General features: G+C 43.0%; 1 protein-coding gene and 1 non-coding gene across 2 annotated transcripts in view; both read left to right on the top strand.

Annotated features, from left to right (window-relative positions):
- LOC124742251 (acid sphingomyelinase-like phosphodiesterase 3a) overlaps nucleotides 1-23,907 on the top strand; it is a 1,292,708-nt gene that overhangs the window by 1,184,145 nt on the left and 84,656 nt on the right. The window contains exons 7-11 of the mRNA XM_047248799.1: nucleotides 2,699-2,853; nucleotides 8,145-8,340; nucleotides 10,638-10,753; nucleotides 17,232-17,410; nucleotides 22,518-22,675. Coding sequence (XP_047104755.1) covers nucleotides 2,699-2,853; nucleotides 8,145-8,340; nucleotides 10,638-10,753; nucleotides 17,232-17,410; nucleotides 22,518-22,675 — 804 coding nt within the window. The remainder of the gene's footprint in view (nucleotides 1-2,698; nucleotides 2,854-8,144; nucleotides 8,341-10,637; nucleotides 10,754-17,231; nucleotides 17,411-22,517; nucleotides 22,676-23,907) is intronic.
- Trnas-cga lies at nucleotides 12,880-12,954 on the top strand. The gene has a single exon. It is a non-coding gene; the product is annotated as a tRNA-Ser (tRNA).

The raw sequence follows: 23,907 nt of genomic DNA, 5'->3' as shown, positions 1-23,907 counted from the left end.
GTGTCCGGAAATGGACCGTGTGCGTGCAATGACAAAAAATTTTACAGAAAATCACTACTAAGCTGCTTCACATTCACGTCACTGCAGACGTTGAAAGTGGCCTCCATGAGATTGTAGGTGAGAGGGATAGTAGTGGTGGCCATGCAGGATAGAAGTGATCGTATTTTTGTCTTATGCGATGTTGGCGGGACACTTGCTTGGAGCTTCTACTACAGTTCACCGCAATATTCTGCAAGACCCGGTCCTTCAAATCTGGTGTGCACACAGTCCGCCGCTTCCCCCTATATTCTTGTGTTTGAAAGTATCGCTGATCACACAGAGACCCAAATAGTGCTTGAAATGTGGTGTGATGTGGCAAGTGTCTGTGAGGGCACTTGTTTTGGCACAGTCGCGCTGCCTCTCGATCATATCCATCTGCTTGGCCGCACACAAACCGTATCTCGGCTCGTTCCCGACATGAATACCGGACCATTCTGCTGCTTATAGCACGCTGCGTCAATCTCACAGCCTGCAACATCCAAGGTTCAAATGGCTCAGAGCACTATGGGACTTAACATCTATGGTCATCAGTCCCCTAGAACTTAGAACTACTTAAACCTAACTAACCTAAGGACATCACACAACACCCAGTCATCACGAGGCAGAGAAAATCCCTGACCCCGCCGGGAATCGAACCCGGGAACCCGGGCGTGGGAAGCGAGAACGTTACCGCACGACCACGAGCTGCGGACGCAACATCCAAGGAACAGACGGTACTTGATCAGACGAATTGTCATTCATCAGTGCCCTCTAACGTGGCAACGATGCATTTCCGGAAACATGTTCATAAGACCCATTTTCCTCCACTTAAAGTCAGAAATCAGCCCCTACAGTTTGTAGCTATTATTCATTATCACCCTGTATAAGCAGAGCAAAGACGAATGAAAAATTATTCTACGGAATTTACAGAAAACAAATAGGTAAGTCCACCTCCTTTTCTACGCCGGACTGCAGTGGCCGTTAAGTTATCGAGATTGGTCCGTGGATCAGTGGAAAAGTGTCATCTGGTCGGAACAATCAGGCTTATTGTTACTAGTCAGCGGTTGTACTCGGATACGTTGTCACGTAGACGAACTGCTTTTCGAAACATGCGCAGAGCCGCGGGTGCAGTCTGTAGATGGGAGGATTATGCAATAAGGGACATTCATCTAGGCTTCCATGGGCCCTGAAGTAGTAATCAAAAGCGCCATGACAGCTGTGGACAACGTGGACTAATATGCTGCCCACCTACATTCGTTCGAGAAACTTCTTCCAGGAAGGCGAGGTCACAAGTTCAGAATCATGCCACAGTCGTTTGAGGAGCATGAAATTGACCTTACGCAACCTTGTCGACCAAATCCCCCTGACCTGAGCCCGAAGGATCACATTTGAGAGACTACCAGATGTCCGTAATTTACAGGAACGGTTGGAAATTAGTATCTCGTGAAACATACCATGGATTTATTGGATAAATGCCACATAGAATGGCTGCTGTATTGCGTTTCACAGATGGACCAACAAGCTTTTAATCAAGTGGTCACATTGGCTGGTGAGCGTAAATGAACAATATTGTGGCTTTAGAATGTGGTTTTAGAAGAGACTGTTGAAGATCACTGAAGTGATCAGATAAGAAATAAAAAGGCCTGGCAAAGATTAAACGATAAAAAAGTTAACAAAGACATTCTGTTCTAAGAGATACAATGGTTTGTCACATATTGATATGTGATTCGTTGCTGAACCATGTAGCTGAAAGGATAATGGCAGGAAGAATTTCAGGGACAGGCCTAGCTGAATATGTGCGAAGCAGCAGCTGTGTTGTGAAGAGGATAGCCGCAGGCTACAGGAATGGGGATTCTTGTCAACCAAATCTCAACGCTTATAACAGTAACAACGTGTAATATTAGAAATAATTGTAAGGATTCTCCATCAATTTTACACAGCAGAATTTGGCACAACAAGAGTCAGAGAATTCAGTTCCTATTACAAACTGTCATGCAAAGTCTGAACGGATTATAGTGTAGCAGGCAACGTGCTAGTTCAGTGTTGAAGGGAGCTAATGGGATAGCAGCAAAACCAGAAAAGCCACTGCTTCACGAGTGCCCACAGAGTCCCAGTTTACCAGATTGGTGCACCGAACAAGGATACTGGTCCCCGCAATCGTGAATCACGAGACATTATGATCCGCTTCATTACCCCTGTACATGTGAGTCGAAAATCGGGATGTATTCAGACGGATGGTAGGTACTTCCGCAATGGCTTGCTGACATGTTCACACATCGTATGTTCCCATTTTTTCGGTAGTAAGGGACTATATTTCCAACGAAGTACGCAGAACGAAACATTAGTTTCCTGTTCTGAATAATCTCCATGGCGTTTATCAACATGACTAGCTGTCACTAGTACTTACTCGGTCCTAAATAAATACTACGGTTCTCAGCTGTCATGACGCATTTGTATATCATGAAACATCAGAGTGCTCATTGTTCGAAGATGCAAAACTTAGTAGATAGGTTACGCATGTGATGAAATTTGCCACATCCAGTTGTTACTTTTGGAATAAATTTCCTAGAAAATAAATTTTAGTCCATGAATTTGTAATAAATAAAATGCAAATAAAAAATTTTAACTCGTATTTGGCATCCTTTAGTAATTTCTATTAATTATTCATCTTTGTTTGAAGGAGGATACTACTCTATCGAAATGAAGAAGGAGAAGTTGCGGTTGGTGCTACTGAACACCAACCTGTACATGGGTGCGCAAACTGAGGAGGACCCTAAGGGGCAGTGGAAGTGGTTAGAAACAACACTGGAAAAGTCAAAAAAGAATGGAGAGACGGTGAGTATTTGTTACATTACTTTTATTGTCTTCCATGTCATTTTCATTAATTCTATTCAAACGGTGTAGAATGAGTCGGATTGCAGAATGTACATTCATGGCACGTATGTGTATAATTGTACATTTAGCAGTTTATAGATTATTAAATGCTAGAACAGGTTAAATTTGATAAAAATTAACATATTATTGTCAGTGATGAAGTTGATAGTGTGAAATACTTAAAAGATAGACGTTAACGTCTCTGTCATGCATGTAAAACATATTACTAGATTTTAATTCAGAATGAGTCTGTAAAACTCAAGAAGTTATCCTAAAGAAACGATTCCCCTTACATGTAATTCTTATGCTGTCTCATCGATATTATATGATATTGCGGAAATGATCGGTAGTTTCATGGCCAAGAGATTAGCAACATTCTGAGCGTCATACTGCTTTACTGTGTGCTGGTGGTGAGGGAAGTTGTCTCTGCTGTTGTAGTCCCAGAAATGTTTAATGTTTTCGAAGTTTGATAGGTTAATTATGACAATTGTAATTAATGGACGTATTCAGACAGTCTGGTCAAAAAGCCTATTTTCCTGAAGAGGCACACGCAAGGTGAAGACTACATATTATCGCAATACTCTTTTGTAAACTGAATATTCTCACCCTAAGTGAGGAAGCATTTGAAAACACTAAACGTATGAGCGCAAATATGCAATATTTGTTACATTGCGGAACTTGCAACAGTGTGAAGAGCGAAAGACGATGAAGTTCTCATTCCCAGAAGCTACATAACGTGCTCCTTCTGCTTGAAATTGTCGTAACGTGTATATTACACAATCTTAAAGGTTCTGCCTCCTTCACAGGGCATGGTCGTACGTTATAGGTAATAATATAATATTTGTTCGGAAGTGAATGTACTTTGAATGTACAAAATGCAGAATGTAAAAAAAATGTAATGGTTATCTGAAAAACTACGCTAGCAACCAACACGCTTCTTACATTTTTAAGGGTTAGAAGCTAGCCTGGAATACTGTGGTATACAAAATTTTTCATTAAGTCATATTTCATCCCTTTACTACTTCGTTCGAATTATCCAGAACCGCATTCTACATTCTTTTTGTTGATTATGGTTCAAACCAAAGTCTTCAATACTATCATTAATTCCAGGAAAGTAAGCATTACTAAGAGAATATCATGATCTAATCAAAGAAATAGCTTGTAGAGGACACCACAAAAACAAACTGCCAATTTTTTGTTATTACGTTTTCTAATATTAAGAGAACAAATACGTGAATGGTATTCTAAGTTTAGCAACCTCTGTACAACGCAAATTGTTGGTTCGTAAATTACATCTACTTAAAAGTGATTGCATTCATTATTACCTTAATAGTTCTGCCATTCTCTATGTGGCTACAGTTTGCTGTCTTTAAAAGTTAGTTTAGATACGCCTGCATGCCTGAAGTCGGGTAAATCTCAGAGACTAACGCAACCTACAGCAGCATACAATAACAAGAGAAGCAGAAGTGCCTCTTAATGTCATTATCCAGTGTCCTGATCACTACTATTGAAGTTAGCTTCCGGGCATGTAATCTACCGACCGGAACCTACACGATGTTACCCTTATTCATGTCTGAATTGCGATGACGAAAATTCCGCCATCATAGGTCATTGAAACGGGTGCACCGTAGAGGATCAAAAATAGCCCCCAGTTATTACGTCTATTATGTCACACTGTTGAACAATAAACGCCATTCTTTATCGAAATCAGGTATATACACTCCTGGAAATTGAAATAAGAACACCGTGAATTCATTGTCCCAGGAAGGCGAAACTTTATTGACACATTCCTGGGGTCAGATACATCACATGATCACACTGACAGAACCACAGGCACATAGACACAGGCAACAGAGCATGCACAATGTCGGCACTAGTACAGTGTATATCCACCTTTCGCAGCAATGCAGGCTGCTATTCTCCCATGGAGACGATCGTAGAGATGCTGGATGTAGTCCTGTGGAACGGCTTGCCATGCCATTTCCACCTGGCGCCTCAGTTGGACCAGCGTTCGTGCTGGGCGTGCAGACCGCGTGAGACTACGCTTCATCCAGTCCCAAACATGCTCATTGGGGGACAGATCCGGAGATCTTGCTGGCCAGGGTAGTTGACTTACACCTTCTAGAGCACGTTGGGTGGCACGGGATACATGCGGACGTGCATTGTCCTGTTGGAACAGCAAGTTCCCTTGCCGGTCTAGGAATGGTAGAACGATGGGTTCGATGACGGTTTGGATGTACCGTGCACTATTCAGTGTCCCCTCGACGATCACCAGTGGTGTACGGCCAGTGTAGGAGATCGCTCCCCACACCATGATGCCGGGTGTTGGCCCTGTGTGCCTCGGTCGTATGCAGTCCTGATAGTGGCGCTCACCTGCACGGCGCCAAACACGCATACGACCATCATTGGCACCAAGGCAGAAGCGACTCTCATCGCTGAAGACGACACGTCTCCATTCGTCCCTCCATTCACGCCTGTCGCGACACCGCTGGAAGCGGGCTGCACGATGTTGGGGCGTGAGCGGAAGACGGCCTAACGGTGTGCGGGACCGTAGCCCAGCTTCATGGAGACGGTTGCGAATGGTCCTGGCCGATACCCCAGGAGCAACAGTGTCCCTAATTTGCTGGGAAGTGGCGGTGCGGTCCCCTACGGCACTGCGTAGGATCCTACGGTATTGGCGTGCATCCGTGCGTCGCTGCGGTCCGGTCCCATGTCGACGGGCATGTGCACCTTCCGCCGACCACTGGCGACAACATCGATGTACTGTGGAGACCTCATGCCCCACGTGTTGAGCAATTCGGCGGTACGTCCACCCGGCCTCCCGCATGCCCACTATACGCCCTCGCTCAAAATCCGTCAACTGCACATACGGTTCACGTCCACGCTGTCGCGGCATGCTACCAGTGTTAAAGACTGCGATGGAGCTCCGTATGCCACGGCAAACTGGCTGACACTGATGGCGGCGGTGCACAAATGCTGCGCAGCTAGCGCCATTCGACGGCCAACACCGCAGTTCCTGGTGTGTCCGCTGTGCTGTGCGTGTGATCATTGCTTGTACAGCCCTCTCGCAGTGTCCGGAGCAAGTATGGTGGGTCTGACACACCGGTGTCAATGTGTTCTTTTTTCCATTTCCAGGAGTGTAACTTCATGTATAGGAATAACCTATTCCAGATGAGCGCCTGCACCTTTGATAGTTTGACTGGATGATCGACTTTTCTGAGTCATCAGACTCTTGACTGGTTGTATACTGCCCGCCATGAATTCCTTTCCTGTGCCAACATTTTTATCTCAGAGAAGCACTGGCAACATACGTCCTCAATTATTTTCCAGACGTATCTAACCATGTCTTGCTCAATAGTTTTTGCTCTCTCAGCACCCTCCAGTAGCACGAAAGTTATTCCCTGATATACATTTCTCTTCACAGGACGTCCACAACTATTCTTCACAGTCAGTGATAAAATCCGCTAAAGCGGATATCTCTAAAAAGAAAAGCACTATCCGGTTTCAGAACGTACGTCCATCTTCAGGCGCTTAATAAAATGTGAGTCCGAAAAGGATGCAAAACTAAGGTTAAAAATGTTAAAAATCATACCTGTTTTTATCCGCTATCTGTAAAAATTATTTATTTCTAAAAAGGAAAACGCTACCCGGTTTCAGAACGTACGTCCATCTTCAGGCGCATAATAAAATGTGAGTCCGAAAAGGATGCAAAACTAAGGTTAAAAATGTTAAAATCATATATGTTTTATCCTATTTTAATATTAGTTATGCATCCATCGTGGACTCACATTTTATTATGCGCTTGAAGATGGACGTAAGTTCTGAAACCGGGTAGTGTTTTCCTTTTTAGAAATAAATAATTTTTACAGATAGCGGATTTTTGCCATTGACAGTTAGTTCCTGATGTCTTAAGAAATGTCCTATCGTCCTGTCTCTTCTTCTTGTCAGTGTTCCCCGTATATTACTTTCTTCGCAGATTCTGCGGAGAATGCAATGACTGTAAGCACTATGGCACTTAACATTTGAGGTCAACATTCCCCTAGACTTAGAACTACTTAAACTTAACTAACCTAAGGACATCACACACATCCATGCTCGTGGCAGGATTCGAACCTGCGACCGCAGCAGGAGCGCGGTTCTGAACTGAAGCGCCTAGAACCGCTCGGCCACAGCGGCCGACTTTCTGCGGGGAACTTTCCCATTCCTTTCTTTCATAAAAGAATCTATACATAAAATTTAACTACTAACGTTGTATAAACGTCTTTTAAGAAAATGAAATGCAAAATTAATGCCGAGTAAAAAGCTAGGACAAATAAATTTCATAATTCATAAATGGGCTCAAACCCGAAAGACAGCTAAAACAGTGATATAAAGAATTTTACCAATGTAAGTTATTACAAACACTTAAGTCCTTTAAATAACATTGGAATTAACTCACACGTAAAACACACGTTATAAAGAACCATCTAGAACAACGGATAAATCCGAATAGCAACTCTTACAGTCTACATATTTAGATGCTCACCATACGGCTGAGCCATTCCACTTTGCCGTGATTTCTGTAGGCACAAAACTGCAGACGAAATAACATGGCCGTTTTCCTCCAAATACGAGCGATGTCTCTTTCAGGCACGTAAATACACAGATTAGCAACACACTCTCTCGCTCAAAATGATACTTAATTTTGGCCTCTAGGTCCCAAATAAGGACGAGCACTCGCCCTTGCAGGGACGTCCTCACTTATCGGAGGTCAACCGCACAAAGCCAGCGGGTGGTGATCGCCACGAAGTCGGCAAAGCAAAGCGACCGCATGCCTCTGGCGAGACGCGAAGTGGGACGTTGCTTAGCTACAGACAAAGAGGGTCAATTGCATATCGGAACAGCCCACGGATCAATGTAACATGAAGAAACTTGCATTTCAGTATTTTCATACACAATAACAGATTTAGTGGATTATCATTAGCGCAGCTACTGATACTAATTGAGGGGAGTAGAAGATTTAATATATTTACGGCAATAGAACTCATTGACATTAAACACGGTTAAAATGATGAAGCTGTACTTCCATGAAAATGAATATTGAACGGTGCTACTCCGTTGAGCACACGACACAATTGTCGTTGCGCGCATTCTTTACAACTGTGTCCAGAACAGAGTACAGTTACGTATCAATGTACAACTGCATTTGACAGGAAACGGTCAAAGTGCTGAAACTTTTCGGACTGCAAGCGCCGCCCTCGTGTTGTCCTCAGGTGTTCCTGGTAGGCCATGTGCCGCCGGGAGTGGACGACCGCATGCCACACGGATCCGCACATCCAGGTTCCTCCTTCGACTCCCGGTTCACGCGCAAGTACCTCCGCCTGGTGCGGCAGTACCACGACGTCATCACGGGGCAGTTCTTCGGCCACTTGCATGCCGACTCCTTCCGCATCATGTTCGACGCAGAAGGTCAGTACTACGAGACCATTCGCTTTCTAATTAATAAGGCTTGTCACACAAAACACTCCAAACACTCGTGTACCAAAATATGAAGTTACTGGTATAGCCTCTAATGAAACCTTACTGTGTGTTTCACTGCCTATATCTCTGCAAAGCTTTCTCTTATCACGTAAGCAAAAGCCTGTTGCAAAGCTTTCTTAACATATGCCTAGTCTTATCACGTAAGGAACAGCCAATCAGACATGTGTGGATAACAGAAAGACTCCTGTGATGATCATTACACCAATGTTCTGCTGTGTTAAAATTTGACATTGCCATCTTACTACGCTTCTCAAGCTTACTATAAGCCCCTGGTACTTCACCCACTCTTTTTGAAATTATTTTAAAAATAATTGTAATTTATTAACAAACCTTAAGTACGGAAATGACTTGGTGTCTCCCACACTCACGGATTCAAAGATACGTCAGACTATCCGTTTTCAGGTGCCGAGCTCAGTTGATAATTTCTTGACAAGGATGGACACGCCAAAACTCACCGCAGATAAACTATAATAGCATCTTTTTTTCTGTTTCTTGGAGAAAATTATGTGTTAGGGCTCGATGACGATAAAACAAGATCATTTATTGTAGAGTACGCAAAAATTGAGTGAGGTGGTGATTTAACAAGAATGATATTCGTTATGATCATGATCATGATTTTGGCAAACCACGAGAATTTAATAATTGGGTTAGGCAAATGGCGATGTAAATTCTTCCTTTCGTATACAGATGCAGAAGTTTAAAAGTACTGACAGGCAAATCACTCAAACGTGCTTTAAAAGTGCGTTCAAAGTATTATTGTGTAGGTAAATGCTTACAACTGGGTATCGAAGTAGAAAGTGAGTTCCGTGGCTCAGGATGACAGATGGAAGGATAACAGAAAGTAGTTAATTGAGTTACTCGTACGAAATTAGGAAAAATGCTGGCCAAATTGGGGAATCAAATAAAACTGAACGGATGAAATGTAATATGAATATAGATGGTAAAATGTTGAAAGTTGCTCAATGAAAAATGACAATATATTTTTTTATGGATAATTTCTTGCATAAACTAATTTTGATAATAGGGTTGAGTGTAACATACCAAGGAAATTCTTAATACCTCTTTATTAATAAAAAATAACAACATTAATTATTAGTTCACTGCCCTTTTTATGTTTTCCTTTGAGGCAGTGGCTATACATCAAGGAAATAACTATGTTTACTGAATATTGAAGAAAATACTATACTTGAAACGGAAAGGCTAGTGCAGCCAAATAAGAAAAAAACAGATGTATTTCTGTACTTCAGCGGCTTCTGAAATCGTACTGTATTATAGAGAATTGGGGACGCTGTTCGAAATATTCGGTCAGTATGTTAAAACTCATTAAATGTCTCTCCTGTGTAACGGTAACGTCATTTATCGAAACGATTTTAAAAATCGGAACATTTATCAACAATCGCTGCTAGTCAAATGGTACAATATGAACACTGAAATCCGTTTGGGGCAGAACTGTCGCTTTTTCTTCTAACCCATATATTTGGCCCGAAAGGGGAACGCAGCGGTAATGCACGTATGTGCACACAGTGGATAGAAGTGATTAGAACACAGAGACAAGTTGGTACCCGTCAACCAGAAACCACAGAAGTCTTACTGTGGAAGGAAGTGTGATACCATCGCTTGCCTGCTGAGTATTAAAATATCGGAAAGTAGCAAAATGGTTGGACAGCTAGCTATTCCTCACGCTCTTGAAACCCTACTGGCGCTCACACTAACCACATTAAAAGATAATCAATAGTAACTTGTTAAGGCAGGAGCTGCATGAATGCTGCAGACTGTAATGGAGAGAAGTACAAGTACAATAGAATACTAAAAGTCAATATTTAACACGCTTTTTTTTTAAATTTTCCTTTCATCTTTGATATAACGTCACACTGCAGAAGTCATTTCGGCCAAAGTTTACAAAGTAGGGAGTGAAGCAGAGGAAGTCTGTGTGTAAGCTTGGGCGGGGGGGGGGGGGGGGGGGGGGTGCGCAAATAGAAAATAATAGAAGTGCCAATGGTTTCCTCGAAACACTCTCAGTGTACTCGGCAGAGTTTTTCGTTTTCCGTGTTTTAACTGTATCTTATGGTTCCTAAATAAAGACTTGAGACCCCTACCGATTTTTCTTCGTACTGTCTTTGCTTTGAATTTTGGCTTATGTTATTTTGACAATTTGATACCTATTTGTTTGCCATGAAATAATGAGAAATTGTCGTTTCAGAACATTTTTTTTGCGCATTCCTCAGGCCGTCGTCCCGTGTCGTGGTTGATGGTGGCTCCCGCAGTGACCCCGCGGAGGCAGCACGGCGCCGCCATCAACCCGGGACTCCGGCTCTACACCTTCAACACAGACAACGGCCAGGTACGTTGCGTCGGTCTCTGGCACGTTGACAGGGCGTGCTCAGTTACATCATCTGTCTGTCTGTCTGTCTATGTCTCTCTGTCTCTACTTTCTCTCTTTCTCCAAGCAAAGATAAGCCTTAGAATACACGGATGTAGATTCTATTGGAAGTTTGAAATAAAGCTCGCAGAACAAAAGTCGGCAGAACTGATTTTCCCAGATAAGCGATTCTCTTTTAATTTGTTATACTCTTGCTTAAAATTTGACGTTTTCGCTCAGATGATGAAAGCTATTGAATTCGAAATGTAGTTTTTGACATTTTCTTTCGTTTTAAATTATGCTGCCTCTAACTGAGGAACGCATTATTGTAAATGAATATGTGTTTTGGCAATGCGATAAAATCTAGTACGCAGATTTAGCTCAGGAGGCATCTGCTGAAAAATTCCCAGAAACAGTTGTACCCCATCGCATTGTGGTTCGTCGATTCATTGAGAAATTTCGAGAGACAGGCTTAGTGCTGCATGTCAAAAGAACTTGAAGATTACATAAACTAAACGAACAGAAGCTGTTGAGTGTTTCTGATACTATTCAGCGGAGTCCAGGAAAATCATTGCACAAGTTGTCAAAAAGATATTGGACTTGCAACAGCGTATATAGTGGTTGCTGTTTCTTAGTCAGCAGTGCAGTAATTGAAGGATGCCCCATCTTGGAAAGCCAATCCTTTACTATAATTGGTCTATATATTTTAGTGACATGAATACCAAGGAAATTCTTGATGTCACTCAATATGCAGACGAGGCCTGGTGCCCTGGTGCCATCTCTCCGTTCGCGTTAACAAACAAAGCGCAGAATCCCTGTGCTGTGCTTGAAACCCCATTGCATGATCATAGAATCGGAGTGGGGGTAGGAGTATCCAGACGATGCATTACCGCTCCATTTATTTTTTTAAGAAACTGTGGGCAATGAACGTTACTAGAATGAGATTTTCACCCTGCACTGGAGTGTGCGCTGATACGAAGGAGAGTTTCTGTTAAGTTTGGAAGGTAGGAGACGAGATACTGGCAGAAGTAAAGCAGTGAGGACGGGGCGTGAGTCGTGCTTGGGTAGTTCAGATGGTAGAGCACTTGCCGGCGAAAGGCAAAGGTCCCGAGGTCGAGTCTCGGTCCAGCACACCGTTTTAATCTGCCAGGAAGTTTCAAAGAACGTTACTGTTTAATGATATACCAATTCATAGGCCAGATACAGGGCGACGAAATAAACTAATCGTGGTTTCAACGACATTGCGTTAGTGCACGCACCGCAACACTATGCGTCGCCTGGAACGGTCTTTTGGGGAACGTGTCTTTTCAGAAAACCTATACGCCCTCGTCCACGGGACCTCATTCCCACAGACTTTTTTCTCTGGGAAATAGGAAATCGCCATGGTCCACATACGCTTTGTTACCAAAAAGCTTAAATAATTGCTTACGTCAAAAAACATATCGCAGGCAGATGCGCTACAAGTGTTTTCCAGTAGACTTGTGTAGCTCATGGTGGAAGTAATTTGCGACACATCTTGTAACTGTACAGCAACCTTCCGAACATGTTGAAGAATGGCGTTTCTCTTTGCTTCCGTAAGTTCGTTGATTTGAAGCGTCCTTGCAGATTAAAACTGTGTGCCGGACCAAGTCTCGAACCTAGAATCTTTGCATTGCACGAACAGGTGATCTGTTGGGTGCCCTGTCTAAAGGCGACACATGACGCGACCTCACAGCTTCTTTTCCGCCACTACCTCTCTCTTACTTGCCAAACATCACAGAAATTCTCCCGCATACCTTGTGGGACTAGCACTTCCGAACCGATACACAGCAGTAATCTGCTAGGAAGTGTCAAGGACCGAACACTGGTGTAAACGAAACTCATATTCCAGAATGAGATTTTCACTCTGCAGCAGAGTGTGCGCTGATATGAAACTTCCTGGCAGATTAAAACTGTTTGCCGGACCGAGACTCGAACTCGGGACCTTTGCCTTTCGCGGGCAAGTGCTCGTCTCCTTTCTTTCAGGAGTGCTAGTTCTGCAGAGATCGCAGGAGAGCTTCTGTAAAGTTTTGAAAGTAGGAGACGAGGTACTGGCAGAAGTAAAGCTGTGAGGACGGGGCGTGAGTCGCGCTTGGGTAGCTCAGTTGGTAGAGCACTTGCCCGCGAAAGGCAAAGGCCCCGAGTTCGAGTCTCGGTCCGGAGCACAGTTTTAATCTGCCAGGAAGTTTCCAATCACATATTGTTCTCTGTACGTATTATGGCAGTACTACCATTAGGGAGGAAGGATTGGATTGATTGATTGAGTTACCAATAATAAAATTCTGTAACTTATTTCAGTAAGGCAATAGTAAACTTCAGAAGATAGCTCCTTAGGGCTTCCCTTAAAAAACTTCGAGTCTTGAGCTCAAGGAAACAAATATATTAAAATACAGTATCACCAAAAATAAACTTGTGGCAGAAACAAGAGGAAGCCATCAACAACTGCAAAACAGATCTCCCAAAGAAATTTTGTAATAAGAAATATTTAAAACCGACATTACAATTAATTACAAAAACTATCAATTGTATAAAAATTTTAGAAGTTACGAACAGAGTCTTTTCTCTTAAAAAGAACATCAGTCGGCCTGGGTTTGGATCCCAGACAGTCTTTCTCGAGGATTAGCTGCTGCTCCACATCCAGCTGGTTCCACTGCACCATGCGAACAGGTTACAAAATTATCATCATCCGCACATTTGGCATAAATAAAATTTAACCACTGCTCAAAGGTTTACCTCAAATACTTGAGCATTAAACACAAGACAACAACATTTCATCAATGCAACGTGTTATCAACGCGTTATCCATATCAATTTACGTGAATGTGAACAACCTTTCAGTACGGATAGTTTCACTTAACAAGCCAATTACAATAGTTTGCAAAAAACTTTAACTGTGGCTAAATCCTACAGAGTTAACAAAACATCAGTGCGGAGTACCTTCTCGAAGCACTAATCTCTCTTGGCACGTGCAAATGATGCACTTCGGGATTGGTCATAATATCCCACGTCGAACACGTCAGAAATCACAGTGGTTACTGCACGCTCTATACCATTTGACTACACGTTAAAACTCCAAGTCAAACTCTGCCCTGTGGCAGAACACAAATCATGCCTCAGTTGAATAAATCCCGGTTGATGGATATCAGTCAGTTGATTGCAGCATTACCGTATGATGCAACAAGAGACTTTCCTCACTCGTTATGTTAATAACCTAACTGATGATCATGGCGAAAGGCAACTAAGTGTTTTATTTATATAACTTTGGCAATGTGTAAGTGAGTAATAGGGCATGTTATGTGAATGTCATGGCCTTAGGAAAGTGGAGGGCTGTTTCATGGATTGTCAGTAGATACAGTAGCCTTCTCAAAACACAAACTAGGGAAACTAAACCCAGGCATTGCTTGAGAGACCTTAGACAAAATTTGGAAATTTGTGTTAAGGTATCATGGGACCAAACTGCTGAGGTCATCGGTCTAAGCTTATGCACTACTTATTGTAACTTAAACTAACTTACGCTAAGGACAACACACACACCCATTCCTGAGGGAGGACGCGAACCTCGGCCGGGGGGAGCCGCGCGGTCCGTGCCAAGGCGCCCCTGACTGCGCTGCTACCCCGAACAGGAGGCCTCAGAGACATCACTTCTGAGGAGAGTAGAGGGCAATGGTTGGCCTTCAGCCAATAGGAACTTGACAGTTCGAACAACGGTAGTGATGGCTGGACGATAGCTTGGCTTTTGGATTCATAGCCGGGGACGCGCTGAGGAAAGGACGCAGTGTAGAGGCGCTCCTGGAAGATCGTAAGATGTAGTAAAATGCAGTTTATCATCACAGAGAGTGATCACGAACAATCCCCCTCTTTGGTTCGTCTCAGGAGCGCAATTCAATGTTGCGTGCTCAGGCATCTCCGTGGGTAGCCTTCCAGCTCTGTACTATCGCACTTCTGCTTCAATTTATTATAGTAGCGGCATTCTGCATAGTGCTTCACTGTGTACTTCAGCGACTATGCGCAAGGAAAGATTGTGCTCTAGAGTGTGGTAATAAATTCCCTTCCCCTCCTTATAGGGTGACAATAGGTTAATAGTACGAGACCAGTTAGAAATTTCAGTACATTGCAGCACCGCTAATAGTGTAAATAAAATGGCTCCAAGCATTATGGGACTTAACAGCTGAGGTCATCAGTCCACTAGACTTAGAACTACTTAAACCTAACTAACCAAAGGACACCACACACATCCATACCCGAGGCAGGATTTGAACCTGAAACCGTAGCAGATGCGCAGTTCCGGACTGAAGCACCTGGAACCTCTCGGTCACAGCGGCCGGCGCTAATAGTGTAGATGAATTAGTAAGGGTATGTCCAATTATGCCATCTAATTTTGTAATAACATTCTATCACGTGAAATCAGCTGGAATTTCAATTACTCTCCTATTCTATTGATAATTATTCAGCTGAAATTCATAATTATAAAGAAGTACTAAGTCTCTTATTACTTTATTAAGTAATGCCAAATCAACTAGCCAATCACTCTCGTGATAAACAAGTAGGAGTATAAGGATAAGGCTTGAATAATAGTAGTAGTTACGGCCCCGTCCCATTACTGGGTAAGGCAGTTATATATATATATATATATATATATATATATATATATATATATATATATATGTGTGTGTGTGTGTGTGTGTGTGTGTGTATTTGTGTGTGTTTGTCGAGTTATCCAGTGCATGCACTGATGTTTTGCCAATAATTAAAAATCGGGGTCGCTCTTAGCAATCACATAATGGAATTCTCACGCTCGCTCAACCACAGCATCCACTAGAGTAGAGAAATAGACGAAAATACGGTACCACACTAGTGAATGAGCACCGCACAAGCGAACAAGCAGCACAGGCACGCAGGCACAATAACGCAGTTACAGAGCAGACAAACAAGATCCGTTGATTTCATGTTCGACGAGCCCGGTCCATCAGTACATGAGATCTGGTTGGCCTTGGTTTACCTGTTGTTGTTTCTACGCGTTTACAGTCACATCACAAACCGTAGAACTGGCTAGCTTTGGAAGTGTTGAAATGTCACTGATGCATTTGTTAGGTGACATCCAATGACGTCTGAGGTGAATGAGCTCTCCTGAATGACTCAGTCTGCTGTGACTACTTCTCTGCTGACAGTAATATCAGAAATCGAGTCCGCCTTGATGCAAAACACCTTGTTATTCGTTTATTTCTTTATTATTCCAAACTAGCTTCGGCGACAAATATCACCATCATCAGTGGGGTTTTTTAATGTAAAACATGCAGAAATTGGCATGGTTGTACAAACACAGTAAAATATTGTTACATTTTTACAATTCGTGTTTTCAAATATAGTCTTCTATTGATACTTTCATACTACCTTATTTATTGTATGTTAGAGGATGTTTTCAGCAATTATTGGTGCTGTTTGCGACATATTTTCTGTGCTCTTCGTTTTTTCTGTTGCTGTCTTTTTACTTAGCGAACATCGTGTAATTTGCAACCATGTGAGCGTCTGTTAGTAAACAAATACTAAAATGTGACTTTCATATGTCAGCAGTATATACTTGCGGTTGTACTGAGGTGTTGCTTAGCTATTCGTGTACTCACGTTCATTGGATGGTATGTGGCTGCCTTTATACACAGAATAACAACACGTTTGCACTTTGTTTCTGATCCAGAATATTACGCCATCTTGCTGTTCACGTGTGTCGCGGGAGGCGTATCGCATGTGGCGAGAAAGGCTATGAAAAACTGTAGCGCGAATTAGGACGACTTCTGTTCATTATTTATGTCCCTGTGTGTGATGGGGAAGTGGTTCTTTTGCGAGTGTGTGCTTTATGTTCTGTGTCGTTGGTCAGTCCTCTCAGAGCGGTAAAGAGTGTGTAGTTGCAGAGTGTTGTGTTTTCATTTATACATACATTTATACACAAAGAAATAAACGAATAACAAGGTGATTTGCATCAAAGCGGACACGATTTCTGATATTACTGTTAACCCATTCAAACACGGACCAGATGGAAGAGTTCCAAGATAATATTATTGGTTCTCTGCTGACAATGCAGCATTTCTCGTCTCGTTTTATACTGGCGAGTCCACCTATCATGACATCCACTGATCAATTCCGCATTGCATAAGGTGTTCCTGCTTCTTCTGATCAGATATTGTAACATTCTAAGGTAAGTTTTAGAAAACAGCCACAAGTCGCACTTTCCATTATGACCGGTTTTGCTCTTCAAATGAGGAACAGCATGATCAGAATATACAGTTAAAACTTAGTTTTAAGAGTCGCTTCTGCTTAAGACAATGCCTACTCTTGGTAAACTTTCTAAGGTGTATTGTACAATAGTGTTGAACTTTGCTCATTAATGTTATACATTACACGCCTTTTTTTTAAATTTTTCATGCTGACACTTTGCCGATGCCCGCAGATCCAGGACTACGAGCAGTTCTACCTGGACCTGGCGGCGGCCAACACGCAGGAGGCGCCCGAGTGGCAGTCGGAGTACTCGCTGCGCTCCTACTACGGGCTGCCCAACGTGTCGGCCGAGGCGCTCGCCGCGCTCGCTGTCTCCTTCAAGGACCCCGCGCGCCAGGAGCTCGTCCAGAAGTGAGTACCCGCCACCACCTCCACCTCATCCTCTCACCAATGCAGGCCCGTCGCAGCCGTAGTAATGGTCAGTTCCTACACTGTCATTATGACCTTCTCCACTACTTTCGAAGGCGAAATCGTTGGTTGGTAGGTGGCTTGTGAAGTATTTCTTTTGGAAATAAGCGCCCCACATCATCTTTTTGTATTATTTGCCTTTTGAACACACCATTTCGAACGAAGTTCTCCTTTTCTTACGAAATAGAGCCCAGTATTCCCTTATTCGTTTACTGTGATTTCCCTTCGTCCTTTGTGCACGTCATGCCAGCTGTTAAACTTGGATTTCCTTGGAAACCAAGATGGTCTTGGAGTTTATTTTGGGCGAAATACGTTTAAGAATAACCTGCAATGCTACCTCTAATTGCTCCAAGTCTTTCTCCTCCTCAGTGACAAACTTCTCCTTGGTTTTCTTGTTCAGAAACTAACTCGAGATCCAACTGTTGAACCTTGAAGGACAGTTGTCAGGGACGTGCCATTGAAAGCAGACATCCTCTTACGTATGGTCTCTGTGATCTTTTTATTTGTGTATAGAGATTACTGTTGTGTCGCCTCACGAATTCTCGATTTTCCTTCATCGGGCTTAGGATATTCCTCAAGTCTCTCTCCTCTATAATTTCTGGAACATGTTTTACTACACTACTCTACAAAACTTAAGGAAGAGATATATAAAGTAACATAACATTTTAACAACTTAGTGGAAATGGATGGAAGTCTAGGAGATTACTGCCAGAGGTCTCCCAGTCACGTGCAGAAAGTTGCGCGTCACATGGCGTGAGGCCAGCGTGATTATAACGCTACACCCTGCTGGCCCGGCAACACGAGACAGCTGGCCCGGCAACACGAGACAGTTAAAGAATCTGGAAAAGACAATATGTTATATAATAAATTTTATTTGCTTTCCGTCTATGGTCAAAAACTTTTTGTCAGCAGATTGCCGGTTTCCGTCTATAATGACCATCTTCAGATTTGTTACAAAGGTAGTTTGTTTTGAACAGTAGTGCTGCTAACAAGATGAGTCTTGCATATGCTGTTATTCATATATATACGACGATGCTGGTGCTGATGTTGCATTTAACATTTGACGATGCCACTACGGCTGCAGTACATTAGGACATTGTTTTGGTAAAACAGATCTGAAGGTAGTCGTTACAGACCGAAATCGGTAATCTGTTGACAAAAAGTTTGTAACAATAGACGTAAAGTAAAGTAAATTTATTCTATATTGGGGTCACTGTTTTATTCGAGAAATTGTCACAGATTGCGAAAGACAGTATGTGCCGGTCATCGAAAACCTGCTGTGCACTGTGGTGGTGTTCTTCATTACAACGTGGCCCGGAGATAACATCCGGGAAGAATCACAGGGAAACTGGTAGAAACACTAAGTGTGACTGGTGTTGCGCAGCGGTTTGGTATGCTCACAGCATTGTTCCACGTGCATATGGAGCATGAGCATGCACTGTGGAGCACTTTTGCCCGGAGGAGATGAGGTGGTCGACCACGGTCAGTCGCACCAGCAGGAGAATATTACACTGTGTAACAGGCAAGATGTGACCCACGCCAAGAGTGGGTGTAATTGCAGTCACATATTATAGGGCTGCATAGGGGTGGTATCTTTGTCCAACGACCTGTAGATTTCGTTTTTTTGACAACCGTACCTCGATATCACGTGTGCAACTGTCAGGATGTTTCATAACAGCGGATACTCCGCTTCAGAATGTAAGATTCACTCTGAAAATAAAAGGCGTCAATTAGATCGTAACTGATGAGCACCAAATGGCACTTTGCCGTGAAGTTGATATTACTATGATTTCCGCAATTATCTTCAGAAGAGTGGTGATTCCGTAAGTGAATTCGCTGAGAAACTTTCAAAAGCCAAATTTTTCGTACGGTTACAGAAGAAATGCATACAGTATTGGATGCCACATTTTTTAAAATCATTATTGTGATGGACAGAGATTTTATATCGCTGCTGATAGCGAAGCGCTGAGGTAGCTAATCGCAGACAGCAAGTGTGGCGGCGACGGCGTAGCGTTGGATCTTGTATGTTATATGTCAATTAATCTAAATCAGACATTAGTTGACTATAGCAGATTTATAACTGCGACGTAGTGCTCTCTCCACAACCCAAGTTAGATCGATCAAAGGAACATACGTCGATGAATTTGTATATGCATATCTGTAACCTAAAGTGGTCGTTGCCAATGACGGCAAAATCTTCTGCTTCAATACAGAAATTTCGATCCCTCTGCTGGGAATGAAATTGATGCAGCTATTAGTGGTAGGCCAGCGTTATTACGTAGGCGGTGCTAATATTCAGAGACACACAGGGGAAACGAGGGGCAAAATATTATTGTCGTGCTGTTACTACCTGGTACTTGTTTGTACTCCTTGTCCATCGTGGCTGAGTATTTACTTTCCGGATAGCGGGAATGTATGAATCTAGAAGCCTATAGCCGTCATCCACTTATAGATCTCATCGGCCTCTCCGACTTTTCTTCGATAAATAAGGTGAGTAATAACGAATGTTTCCCGCCGTCTAGGAAGCAGATACCCTAAAACAGTATGCGAAGCCATGCCCACGTCACGACATATTTTCTTACATATTTTCTTTCTCTTTCTCTCCTTGTTACCGCTGCTTATCGAAGTACGATAGTTCACCAATGGAACCCGATAGAATTTCACTCAATTACGCCATTTGTTTAGAACAAGGACGAGAAAACTCTTTTAAAACTGACCGTGACGCTGCTGCTGGAATGGTTTAGTCAAATGGAGACACGAAGAGATACTGCAGAATATAGCAGCAGAGGGGTCGAATCGTTGGTTATGCAGAAGAAATTTGAGGTGGAACATGACGTCGCCTAACAACCCAGAATGTTTTGTCGAATACTTTAATGGTGCTGATCCCAGCTTGATGATTAGCGGTTTTACTTCATGCTTACTAAGGAATCGTTGCTTGAGTAAAATGTTGGTCACAACGACAACGTTACTGAATGTATCTTGTTAGTATTCAAAAGTTGTTCAAAGGATAACTGTTAGTGTATAAAACCAGCGCAACGTCCCAAGTGACAGGAAAAAGCACAGGTGATTCCATTATATATCATGGATAAAAGAATAAACGGATTCACAAAATTCCAAACCAATACTCTTAACGCCGTGGGGAGTGGCCGCTAGGTCAGAGGCGTAATGTCACGGATTGCGCGACCCTCCCGCCAGAGTTTCGAGCCCTTCCTCGAGCATGGGTGTGAATGTTATTCTTAGCACAAGTTACTTCAATTAGTGTGTAAGTCTAGGTACCGTTGACCTTAGGAATTCACACACATTTGAACATTAAAACAATGCTCTTTAGATCACGTTGCTGCAGACTCCTTGAACGTATTCTCAGTTCGAATATCGTAAATTCCCTTCAGATTAAAAATGTTCTGTCCAAAAATCAGTAGGGTTTTGGAAATCATCGCTCTTACGAAACTAAAAAAAAAAAAAAGGTTCAAATGGCTCTGAGCACTGTGGGCCTTAACTTCTGAGGTCATCAGTCGCCGGCCGGAGTGGCCGTGCGGTTCTAGGCGCTACAGTCTGGAACTGCGTGACCGCTACGGTCGCAGGTTCGAATCCTGCCTCGGGCATGGATGTGAGTGATGTCCTTAGGTTAGTTAGGTTGAAGTAGTTCTAAGTTCTAGGGGACTGATGACCACAGCAGTTGAGTCCCATAGTGCTCAGTGCCATTTGAACCATTTGAAGGTCATCAGTTCACTAGAACTTTGAACTACTTAAACCTAACTAACCTAAGGACATCACACACATCCATGCCCGAGCAGGATTCGAACCTGCGACCGGAGTAGCCGCGCGATTCCAGACTGTAGCACCTAGAACCGCTCGGTCACTCCGGTCGGCGTACGAAACTCAGGTTGCTGTTTCCTCGATAGGCGGCAGGCTAATTCGAATCTCATATGCCTGGATTTCCGTAAAGCATTTGGCATGGTGCCGCACTGGCGACTGTTAACTAATATACGGAATAGGTTAGCAGATATGTGAGTGGCTTGAAGACTTCTTAAGTCCTCGGGCATGGATGTGTGTGATGTCCTTAGGTTAGTTAGGTTTAAGTAGTTCTAAGTTCTAGGGCACTGATGACCACAGATGTTAAGTCCCATAGTGCTCAGAGCCATTTGAACCATTTGAACTTCTTAAGTAATAGGAAAGGTACACTCAGAAGTGTTCCTGCGAAGTGTAATAGCATCGCAGATATTTTCTATATACATTATCGACCGGATCAACAGGATGAGTAGCAATCTGCGTTTATTTTCTGATGATGTTATGGTGTGCTGGATGGTATCATCGTTGAGTGACCGTAAGGTCTTAGAAGATGACTTCGAAAAAATTTCTAGTCGGCGTGATGAATGGCAGGTAGCTCTAAATGTAGAAAAGCTGAACCCATAATATTCGACTATAGCATCAGTAGCGTGCTGATTGCATCTTTGCAAAGAAACACAACATGCAATGAGTTTGTGAGGACTATAGCAGGGAAGACGAATGCTCGAATCGATTTATTTTGAGATTTTTAGGGAAATGTCGTTCATCTGTAAAGGAGACTGCGTATAGGACACTAGTACGGCATATCGTTGAGTACTGTTCGTGTATTTGGGGTACACACCAAACATTGTAGATATGTAGCGATTCTTTAGTAAGCATCATCTTAAGATGGGTACTACACAGCCGAAACAGGTAATCATCAAGCAGTAATTATTTTCTCTTGCCATCACGATCATTATAATTTTTAATAAAAGAGATTGCTGTGTCTCTTACAGCTGAAATCGTTTCTTATAAATCTAGAGGATTTTATCTTTAAATGTGGAACTGTTTCGATTCTAGAATGAGATTTTCACTCTGCAGCGGAGTGTGCGCTGATATGAAACTTCCTGGCAGATTAAAACTGTGTGCCCGACCGAGACTCGAACTCGAGTTCGAGTCTCGGTCGGGCACACAGTTTTAATCTGCCAGGAAGTTTCTGTTTCGATTCTGTTGGCGGGAACCATCGTCAGAGGAGCTGTACAGGAGTGTACTGTGCCGTGGGCAGGTACTCGCGCGCCGTGTCGGTGCGCCAGGAGGGTGGCAGCTGCGACGCGGCGTGCGCGCACCGCCACTTCTGCGCCGTGACGTGCCTGGAGGCGGCGTCGTACCGCGACTGCGTGCAGACGGCGGCCAGCTCGCTGACGTCGGCGGCGCCGCGGCCCCGCCCCCACTGGCCGCCGCCGTTCCCGCTGCTGGTGGCCGCGCTGCTGCCGCTGCTGCTGATGCACGCGGCCGCCGCCTCGTCCTGACGGCCGGGGTAGCCGCGGGCTCCAACACCTGCCGGCGGCGTCCGGCACCCTAGTGCCCTGTACCCTGTACCCTGATAACCTGGATACCTCGGTACACCCTGCTAGGTGCCGGTGCGCCGCGACCATTCCACAGACGGGATCAAACGGCCCCCTAGTTTGGGGGGTGCCTCTCGCGATGATCGTTGTTGCTGCTCGCTCGGCTGGTTCTGTGTTTATTTTTGTTACCTGGCGCATATAGCAAACACTAATGTGAAGAAAAAAGTTGAAATACCACGAGGCATAAGTATTGAAATGTGATAACAGGACTTACTTAGATGTGCGAGCCATTATCCAATGACTGCCAAGCGAATTCTCTTTATAAAAGTTGGAGTAAATGTGTTCCTCATAGGTGTGTTTTCTTTGTCCCGTTGAAGTAATACAACAGCAGTCATTTTCCTTGACATTGGAGCTAACGCTATTCAGCTAATTAAAAAATGTTGTTTACGTACATATATTTTATTTTCCGTAATTTTCAAAATATTAATTGTTAATTAATTGTTACCTGAACGCGTAGTAGTTACCACTGATACGTCAGTCCTCGATGATCCCAACATTTTCCATAGATACCGCTCCAGAAATATGTATTAGATGTGTCTAAATAATTAATATTTACAATGATGAAGTGTTATTTTTGCAAGTAAAATACTCAGTTTTATATGGGGAGTTGGACCTTTGAAATCGATGTCTATAAAAGTATGATATATTGGAAGTATGATCATTAAATGCGATGTTCACTATTGACTGTGAGTGTTCGTTAAGTAAAGAATTATTACGGCCAATGATACTATTGTGTATTTTGCTTTAAATATATATTGCTTATTAAAATAACAAAGTGTGTCTTGATGATAAATTTTGGCCCTTTCTGCCTCTACCACCCTTTCTTCCGTCCGATAATTCATTCTTGAAAAACACGTCTTACATGAACGAATATATGACGACAGTATGTGCATAAAAAGCCTGAGCGATTTCGGGATTACAAAATTCAAACAATAAGGCTATCTTTGGTCACGTTTAACAGAATCAGAAATCATACTTATTTCAGCACTATATACAGAGAAGCTAAACACTTCGTGTCACTGACTAAAATTATAAAATTTTACTTTAAAA

Source organism: Schistocerca piceifrons, chromosome 1 (genome assembly GCF_021461385.2).
Source record: "Schistocerca piceifrons isolate TAMUIC-IGC-003096 chromosome 1, iqSchPice1.1, whole genome shotgun sequence".
Classification (NCBI taxonomy): domain Eukaryota; kingdom Metazoa; phylum Arthropoda; class Insecta; order Orthoptera; family Acrididae; genus Schistocerca; species Schistocerca piceifrons.
The sequence above is the reverse complement of the archived record's forward strand: the minus strand, read 5'-3'. Positions and strand labels throughout refer to the sequence as shown.